This window comes from Lepidochelys kempii, chromosome 2 (genome assembly GCF_965140285.1).
Source record: "Lepidochelys kempii isolate rLepKem1 chromosome 2, rLepKem1.hap1, whole genome shotgun sequence".
Lineage (NCBI taxonomy): Eukaryota > Metazoa > Chordata > Testudines > Cheloniidae > Lepidochelys > Lepidochelys kempii.
This window is the reverse complement of record NC_136381.1, coordinates 58779793-58790159: the sequence shown is the minus strand read 5'-3', so window position 1 is coordinate 58790159 and position 10367 is coordinate 58779793. Positions and strand designations below refer to the sequence as shown.

At 38.2% G+C, this 10367-nt stretch overlaps 1 protein-coding gene across 10 annotated transcripts in view; it reads right to left on the bottom strand.

Moving 5' to 3' along the window:
- Positions 1-1394: 1394 nt before the first annotated feature.
- Positions 1395-10367, bottom strand: part of EYA1 (EYA transcriptional coactivator and phosphatase 1) — a 231452-nt gene continuing 222479 nt past the window's right edge. For 7 of the 10 annotated variants that reach the window (XM_073330862.2, XM_073330863.2, XM_073330867.2 and 4 more), the window contains one exon: positions 1397-3547. In XM_073330862.2, the coding sequence (XP_073186963.1) occupies positions 3467-3547 (81 nt within the window). In that variant the 3' untranslated portion in view covers positions 1397-3466. Of the gene's footprint in view, positions 3548-10367 lie in introns of all 10 variants that reach the window. The other 3 variants (XM_073330864.2, XM_073330865.2, XM_073330852.2) reach the window with 2 other exon arrangements.

The following is a 10367-nucleotide window of genomic DNA, read 5'->3' as shown; positions in this document are numbered from 1 at the left end:
TCAAAGTTTTTTAAAAATAAGGGACCTGAGGCACCAATTTTTTAATGCGAGAGAGAGAGAGAGAGAGAGAGAGAGTGTTCATGTATCAAAGAGATTGATCCACAGCCTAGGGTATATGGTTATGTAGGCTACAGTTTTCAACATCATGTGTAATGTCAAGTAATCTACAGCTATAGGCCTAGTCGCCTTCTGAAAGCACATGTCTGGAGCCAAGTAGTGCTTGCAATTTAGGGTTCTTGGTTTAAATCTAATTTGAGATATGCCTTTAAAACACATCATGGTAATACAGCAGTCTAAACAACAAAACCACCAGAAAGAATTCAGCTGAGCTTGCGGTCGTCATTTCTCCTGAGAAATTGAGGAACACAACTGAATCATACCTCATACATAGAGAGGGTCAGGGAACTCAGCTTATTTTAAGCTGCCTCCTATATCAGGGCTGGATGGCTGGCTAGTGAATTTCAGCTTCCAGTTCTGCCAAAACCACTCAGACTTAATACTCCCAAATGCTAACAAATCTGCAGGGGGTTTGCTTCTCATACTTTGAAAAAGCAAATTACAGGAATCCATATGGTTACAACCCCCATGCATGAGCCAGAGCACGTCGTACAATGCTAGTTGTAAGGAAAATTCATTTCACTTTTTGGATTTCAACAGCACAAATTAATACACATGTATATTTTATGAGACCGAGAAAGTTCCTTCTTAAGCACCCTCAACTTGTATAAGTAATGGACTAAAACAGTAATAACTTCCAAAGAGAAGACGGCCTCAGGGGTTAGTATAGTATTGAATTAGCCTTTCCCCTTTGGAGAGACAATTTCAAAACCTATTTAAGTGCCAAAAATGAAAGTGAATTTGCTGATCCAAGTTGTGTGCTAATCACCCTTTGTACACATCAGGAAACCACCACAGTGCTGCTTTGGACAGGCACAAGAAAAGTCATGCAGCTCACAACAAATATGGGGTAGGAGCGATTAGTGTATTCTGTAACCCACTCATTGCTTGCCTCAGGTAATTTCAACTCTCTTCTACTTCAATGGACCCCAAGTTCCTCGCTTTTATGAGGACTAAATTCAGTCACAAGCTTAAACAAATGAAGAGCCAGTGCACTCTGATTCCCATTCTTGTGGGTTATTTTATATTGTTCTTCTCTAGCACCCACTGATCAGAGAAGCAGCTGCTGCCTATCTAGTTTACACCTCTACAGCCAAGGTATTTTACCAAGGCATGGTGGTTGTTCTATAGAGCTTCTTATCTGGGTAGCATAGACAAGTGAGCATTTTTTTCTTCTTGAGACAGCAAAAAACCTATGGCAAAAATAATCAAATACTTACGTCTCAGAGGATGGTTTACTAGTTCACAAATCAATTTTATTAATTTAAAACACAAAATTAATGAAGAAAAATTCTGTACACAATTGTGGACACAACACACTTTTTTGTACAATAAGGCCAAGATAAACTGTTTTTTTTTTCAGTCTGCAAAACGACTACAAAAATTGAAAAGACAAAAAACTGTCACTCTCTACTTTGCTTGAAGCAAAGGAAAAAAAATCTAATTATAATAGCCCCAATCCTAAAAGAACGACACACCATGTGCTTAAACTTTATGCACTGTGAGTAATTCCCTCGACTTTGTTAGAACTACTCACACTAATGTGTAAAATGAAGCACATGTGTAAGTCTTAGCGAGACAGGGGCCTTAGTTGGTAATTAAGCAATTTGGAAAATCCACAAATGATTAACTAGCAGCAATATGAATCCTCCAACACAGGAGGGTGTTGCTTCACAGCTACTTTGGTGCTTTGCAGGTAGCTGTTTAAAAGGCTGGTGTTGTTTTTTGGGGGGTGGGGTGGGAGGAAACGGGGAGTAAAATTTTGAAGAATGAACCAACAAAGCTGAGGTTTCTTTTTAATGAAAAGATGGAAATCAGGGAAAGGGAACTGGTACAATTCAGGCCCAGATGTCAGACTCAGTTTAACTGACCACATTGCTCATGTCCTGTAAGGTTTAAAAAAGTCACAACTCATAGATCAGACAGAGTTTACATTGATAACAGAAATTAATATAGACTATGGATATTTTACATCCTTGGTGACAACTATTTCATTGTGTCCATTGCCGGCAATGGATGTTACACACTAGGAAAATCTGACTCCTGGTGGAAGAGAATTAAAAAAACTGAAGCGGGTACACTGCATATAATTATGTTTTGCTCAGTTTCTCCAAAATACTCTTTTCTAACTTACGTGAAACAAAGCACATGCTGTAATTTTTGATTTTCTGACAACATGAAAACTTTGATTTGTTAGTCTCCAACTCAAATACCCCTTGTATAATTATTTTCTATTCTGTAACTTCTTTTTATGGAAGGAGTTTGTTGGTTCATTATTCAATTCTTTAAGGAGATTTAATACATTAGCATTAAAACAGAAAATGAAAGACAGTAAGGAATTCCTCTTCAATTAAGTTGTGTAGCTCTGTGTATGTGTTTAATGGGGACACATGGTAACCATCATTTTATAGCCAGAATAGCTGAGGGGGAAAAAGAGAAAATAGCTGAAAAACAACAACAAATTCCTTATTGACACTTGACATCCATGCTTTTGGTCTTGACAAATTTATCTAAAAAATCCATTATCTACATATTTATACCCCACACTCTGATAAGGCACTGCACAATAGCTGTGTACACATTGCCTCAGACTTCATCAACAAGGCATTACTACCTCTCAATAGCATTTACTTAACCAATATGTAAAAGAATCATCCATTATTACAAATTTACACAAAAAATTCTTCCTGTACATGATTGTCTCAGTGATGTACCTATTTGTTTAAATTAGACATACTTTAGACTACTTTGCAATGTGCTAAAATCAAAAGTGTTTGCTGTATCATGAGACAAAGGCTTATAAATAGCCTTTAATCCTATCATATGTATCCTCAGTTATATGATGTCAAAACACAGTCTGTTCATAAATAAGTAAAGATGTACAGAGTACCCTGGGTATGAGAAACCAAAAAAGTAAACCTTCTTTACAAGAAAATTACTCCACTGGTATTTTGAAAAATTCAGTCTTCATTGTGCAATCAAGTTTGCTGTGTTGAAGAAGCTGTGTGTGTCACATTGAAGATTCTAAAAACTACAAAGCATTTGCAGGTCCTTTCTTTCTTCACAGGTATGAACCTTTTGTTTATTTTGTATCAAATGTGGTAAAATGCGCTGTTAAAACATTCTCATGGCTTGTTTTCATTGGATTCGCAATATTAGAGTCAACAGCTGTTCTGAAGAAAAAGGCATGCTCCTCCATTTACTGAAAGGGCAAAAGTTAAGACCAATTGCAGCTGTACATCAACATGTTGAAATCACAAAATTCTGTAGTCCAATGCTGACACAAGACACAGGCATACTGTCCATGGGCATAAGGGAGGTTCTGGGGTTTCAAAGTGCTGCTAAGCTGCTACAAGTACTCCAGTTCCAAGGCATGATGAAGGGCCATAAGGTCAGAGTGGCTTGAGATCCTCCAAAATGGCATGGCATGCTATGAACAGAAGAAACACAATGTCAAAAACTTGGGCATTCTGGTCTGCAAACTCATCTCATTGTCTCTTGCAAGAATAAGGTAACACTGCAAGAGGACAGCAATACTTCAGCTGCTCTCTAACTATGTATGACTCAAGATGAGCTATAATAATTATAACCTCTCTTCTCATCAATATTTCTCAGTGCTTCTAACTTGAATTCTCAGTAACATCAAATCTATTTTTTTTTAAAATCACATTTGTAGGCCTTATTTAAAGAGTAATTTTTTTAGTTCCTTTTTCTAAAAAAAGGATTAGGTACGTTTCTGAAATACAAAATATATTTCTATAGAAACACGGAAAACATTCTATCCTGCAGATGAAATATATGGATATATAAAAAAATGATTAAACTTGTTGACAAAAAAAAATGAAGATAAACTTGTCTACTGTCAAAACATGTTTAGTCTTTGAGAAACTATTACTGGCAGGTGAGTTAAACAACGCATTGGCAGTGATTCAGAATACATCAATATGCTATTCAAATCATGCAGAAAGTAATTTTTTCCTGGTGGTTTGTATTATGCTGGTTATTGTTTGCACTGACCTTAAAACAGCTTTTCCATGTAGGAGAATTTTAAAATGAATGTTTAATTTTTTCCCCATTAGCTAAAAAAAAAGTCTAGGTCTAAATCTTGAACATATTTGCAAGACACCTGAATAAACTAAAGACATGAATACCAGGGGGACAAACACATATTACATCACCCATGAAGGGTAAAATAGCTGATTGTGAAACCTCACTATCCTTAAGCTGCAAAGCAGGCACTACAGTGTCAGCAAGAAGTTTTTCGTAAATAAAAGAAAGATAATCTCCTCTGTCAGAGAAAATATTCCATTCATCCCAAAGGAAAATTGCTTCAATGCAACAAATAATTTCAAGGCTACAATGAACATGTTTTTCATTGGTTCAACTCACAGCCAGCTGATTTGAGCACACACACTGAGAACAATGTAGGCATTACAATGGCTTCTGGGATTCGGTGGCATTTTAAGAACACTTTCTGGGGCATGTAACTTTATTCTCCTTCAAATCCCTCCTCAGAAGTTCAGAGTGAAATCCTGGTCCTAATGAAGTCAATAGCAAAACCAGGCTTTTACTCATGGTTGTCCTTACAGTGCATCTTCTCTCTGGCTTTCATTCTGGTCACTTCTCCTAATTTACATGCTGTCTAGCTATACATCAGTCTTGAAATCTCAGAGATCCCTTACACGCTCTCTAGTGCCTTGTTTATTGTAAACCATTAATATGTTACTTTATGCAATTTAGATGGTAAGATCCTCAAAATGGGTCTATAATTTGTTATTTGTCTGGAGAGTTTTGTATAAACCACTGTGTACGCATGTCATTGCAAGCCTGGCAATAACATCATGATGATCTGGGTTGGACTGAAAAAAATAAGACTGGAAAAATAAGGAGCTTAAAGATAGGTAGGCGTGTAAATCTCTTTGAAAATAAATGGGAGTGCCTAATTTATGTAGGCTTCTTTGAAAATCCCAGCCTCAAGAAACAACTGATATTGCCTGTTGAGGAAACTGAAAACAAGCAACCATTGCTCCACTATGGAGTGAAATACCATGCTGCAGCAGGACCTTGCTGGAGTGTGTGTTAATCAACTGGCAAAGGAACATCAGGGAGCCCTGGGGTAGCTGAAGACTGAGAAATGAGTGTAGGGCAAAAGTGGGGAGAAAACACAGGCAGCCAGCTTCCACAAATGTTGTAATACAGAGCAGGTGAGCTTTATAAGAAGAAAAAAAAACTTTGAAGCCCTGATGGAAAGGCAGAGGGGAACTCTATCTTTTTCAGATCGTCACAAAGCCTTGAAAAAGAGCTAACTGCACTTCAACCTGAAGAGCAACAAATGAGCCATTGATTTGCAGAGGCACTAGGGTACTTTAAGGTATTTTGGGAGCAGAATTCCAGAGAAGCATAGCAAAGCACAAGTATATGCTTAACCTTCTTCTAAGAGATCTAGAAACACTAGCGGTCAACTAACTAGAGGACAGAAAATCTCTATATCTTCAACCTAGATTCCCATTGTGTCATCTCCATGCCAAGCTCCATCAGCAATGGCAGCCAGATGTCCTGGTCATCCTTTTCCAACATGACCGTCTCAATGCCGATTTCCACATTACCCCGTATGCATGCAATAACCTCCCTCTCCTGGTCTGCAAAGCCATTTCTCTTCCCACATTTTCATCCAAATCCCTCCTAAAGTCACAAAATAAGTCAACAGTAAGGTTCAGGGGAAAAAGTTGCTAATTATTCAATCTGGGCTTCCCAGTGTATCTTGTCTTCTCTGTGTCTATTTTACTTAGACAGCAAGATCTTTGTTGCAGGAACTGTCAACACCGTATGACTTGCACAATACCAAAAACATTGTTGGTGCCAAACAATGCCCAAGACAGAAGTGTTTATGTTCACATCAGGTTTAGGCTGTTCTAGTTGAGCTGGCTGCATTTTCACCCATTTATTTTTGCACCTCACTTGAGCTGCCGGAGTTCTCCTCCTTTGTCCCCATCCAGCTTTTCTCCCATGAGTGCTCTCTGCCTAGTGCTAGGCACCACTTCTCCTTCTTCTCTGATTGGCCAACTAGGAACCTCAGTTCCCTGCTTCTCTTTTTGAATCAAGCATGGCACCGGGTCTCCCCACTCAATTATGCCAGGGAAAGATGAGCAAACAATGTATAGCAGATGGAGCATGGTGACTGACATGGTGGAAAGTATCTTGCTATTTACTAAGAAGTCAAGAGCCAAAGAGAAATGAATGAATGGCACAAGTAGGATTATAGTCAGGTGTTACTGGCTCTCAACTCCATGTTCAGCCCCCTTGATCATACTGCCTCCCAAGTAATACTCCCTAGTGTCATACTGGGTACTCATCAGATATGTGGAGCATCTAAAGAACTTGTGTCAAACTATTTAATAAATTAAGTCACCGTTACTCCTTTGTACTTGTGATGGGGTGTATATACCCCACACTAGGGCTGAAGTGGTTAAAGAACAACTCTAGACCCAGACGATCCCACCCACACCTGCAGAGCATGCTCCAGATGGAGGTGGAGCTCAAAAGGAAGTCAGATAGCTCAGAAGCTTGGATTACAGAGTGGGATGCTGGAGGTGGCCCAGGGAGGACAGCTGTAAAACGGCCTTGGGGTGCCTGGTCTTTGCTAACCCACACAGGGCCCCGGACAAAAGCCCAGTGGAGTGGGACGACCTGGGCTCCCCCTATGAACCCCCTTCTGCATTAAAAAGGAACCGGCCCTCCTAACAACTAGGCATACCTCCATCAAGCTCCAACAATCACAGTACTGTCCAGATGCAGTATAGGTAATGGATTAGTCTCTGTAGTCTGGGATGTGATTCAGGACCAAAATCTCCAGGGGGCTATTTCTGAGCTACTGAATGGTCTTGGAAAAATCATTTAAATTCTCTTTGCCTTAGTTTCCCTATCTGTAAAGCAGGGATAATTCTACTTATGTATCAGAAAGGAGTATTGAGGGGATTAATTATGCTTGAAAAGGCCTATGAAAAAGTTATGTAAATGCTCGGCATTATAATTATGTTCAAGCCTTCTGTATGTAGGCCAAAAAGGCCCCTGGTTAACATTGCCAACAACGGAAACATGCCAGGAATGCTGTAGCTGCAAGCATACGTCAATTTACACTGGAATTTTGTTTACAGGTCTGACCTGGCAAGATCAGATCATTATGAATTTCACTCAGTGGTATACATTTTATACTGCATCTCGGGGGGGGGGGGGGGGGAAGAGGAATTCTTGCTGTGGTTCATAAATAAATAAATAAAATAAAAAAATTCACCTTAAATAAGGTAACATAAGTTATTGTACAAATCTATCAATGCACCTTCATCTTTTGGTAGTATATACCCTACAAGCCAAACATTCATAATAATACTCTATCACAGAGAAAAACACTCCCAGATTCGCAAACCCCTATAAAACACTATAAAATGAGCAGATAATGACAAATCCAACTCGTTGAAAATAGCAACACAGCTCTGGGACCCAGCCTCAAAGCATTTGCTTTTTTCACTGGGTGACCAGGAAGGAAGGGCTTTCATTGGTTTATTTTCATAGGTATTTGACAGACATTGCCTTTAAAAAGTAAGCTTTTGCTAACAGTTACCACACAGTGGAATCTGATATACTTCAGGTATTTTCTATTCTAAGCATATTGAGCAACGGTAATACCTCACATACTGCTGGATGGCAAATACTATGCCTAATGGCAGTGAATGTAACTGGATTGCATTAATATCTGATAAAAATGTGGAATACAGTAAACATAATTGTTGACTAGTGTAACATGTAAAGATTATGGAGCATATTTTCAAGCAATCAATTTGCAGACACCTAGAAGATAATAAGGTGATAAGTAACAGTCAGCATGGATTTGTCAAGAGCAAATCATGTCAAACGAACCTAATAGCTTTCTTTGACAGGGTAACAATCCTTGTGGATGGGGGGGAAGCAGTAGACATGGTATATCTTGACTTTAGTAAGGCTTTTGATACTGTCTCGCATGACCGTCTCATAAACAAACAAGGTAAATATAACCTAGATGGAGCTACTATAAGTGGGTTCATAACTGGTTGGAAAACCATTCTCGGAGAGTAATCATCAGTGGTTCACAGTCAAGCTGGAAGAGCATATTCAGTGGGTCCTGCAGATATTGGTCCTGGGTCCAGTTCTGTATAATATCTTCATCAATGATTTAGATAATGGCAGAGAGAGTACACTTATAAAGTCTGTGGATGATGCCAAGATGGGAGGGGTTGCAATTGCTTTGGAGGACAGGATTAAAATTCAAAATGACCTGGACAAACTGGAGAAAAGGTCTTAAGTAAATTGGATGAAACCGAATAAGAACAAATGATTGTTACAAGGATGTGTGTGAATATTTTTTCTCCTTAACTCCAAGGATAGGACAAGAAGCAATGGGCTTAAATTGCAGCAAGGGCGGTTTAGGTTGGACATTAGGAAATACTTCCCTGTCGGGGTAGTTAAGCATTGGAATAAATTGCCCAGGGAGGTTGTGGAATCTCTGTAATTGGAGATTTTTAAGAGCAACTTAAGCAAACACCTGTCAGGAGTGGTCTAGATAATACTTAGTCCAGCCCTGAGTACAGGGCACTGGACTAGAAGACCTTTCGGGGTCTCTTCCAGTCTCATGATTCCATGTACCTACCTCTATTATAATTTTAGTGGTCAAAATGAGATTTCCATAATATCTGTAAGTAAGTCTGAACATTTTGCCTATTAAAACTTATATATTATGCAATAGAGCTGGTTGTAATTTTTTCAACAAAGATTTTGAAATAAAAAAAAATGGGAGCCTGATAATTTTTTACTGAAGAAAATCATTTTTTCAAAATGTTTCAATTTTGTGATGAACCTTTGAAATAAAAAATGTTGACATGTCAAATTTTTTCATTTTGACATTCTGAGTAAAATCCAATTCACCTTTTAATGTAGGAAATATAAAAAATAAAAAAGTGGCAATTTCCCTTTTTGAAACAAGAAATAAACTCTCAATTTTTTCTATCAAGCACAAAACAAAACAAAAGTAACAATTCTGAACAAAGTGAAAAATCTTGTTGTTTCAAATATTTTTGCAAAATAAACCATTTTTCGATTGCATAGCACTGAAGGACAAATTGTAAATGACATCTCTATTTCCTGAAAGAAGTATTTGCTCATGACAAAGAAATTTATACCTGGAATTTTGTAGGGAATATGAATAAAAAGCCCACACATTTGTGCCTTCAGTCATGCCGCCTTGTGCTGTGGTTCTGTTAGACCTCACTCAGCAGATTAGGGACTAATCAATACCTTGTAGAAACACTTCCTTAGATGCTGGAAGAAGTGATGGAGCACTTGAATAAGTACTTAGCTAAGACCAGTGTACTGTGCTAAGATATACTGTGCTGTTGTAGGTGACAATTTTCTGACAAATCATAGGACCTACATCTTCCCTTCTGGTCCTGTGGTCATTCCAGATCCAAGTTCTAATCCTCTGAAAGGATGGCAAATTTATCCCCAGTGTTTCGGTCAAACTGAAATGTGGGTTTATTACATTCTGACTATTTAAAATATCCAATGATATCAACTAGATATGACAGTCTTCACTTCCTGTCCTGAAATAAAAATGTGAAGTGTGCTGTGAGTTATTAAATAGTGGCTGTGTTGAATATCCATCATTATAGTATATGATGAATCACAAATATTAATGAATTTATTCTCACATCTCCCCTGTGAGGTGGAGAAGCATTACTGCCATTTTACAGATAGAGAACTGACTGACCTAAAAGAACCTAAAGCCTATAACCTATAACCTAAGAACAGTGCCTGTGGTAACAAAAATTGAGTTGTGTTGTGATAGTGGCTGGGACAAGACAGCAGGTTTTCTTGCAAAAAAGTCACCTTATTTTGGTATCTACTGTGTCACTTTAGCAGCCTTCAGATGCAGGAAGACAGCAACCTTCATGTGGCATGACTTTGAACTCTAAAATACTAACTACATCAAGTGTTCTGTGTTTTGATCTAGAGAAGGCTCCACAATTTACTTTTGCTCCTTGGTCTGTACTATGAACATGAAGGCCTGAGTATTTCAACTGTCTTATAAAAATGAGTTTTCAGGAAATAATGGTTTAGGGAAAGGTGACAATACCATGACTTATCCAATGCTAAGTGAAATATAAGAGGGTGCAGTGTCCCTAGTGTATCACACTTATTTTCATCAATCAAAAGGAAATGTG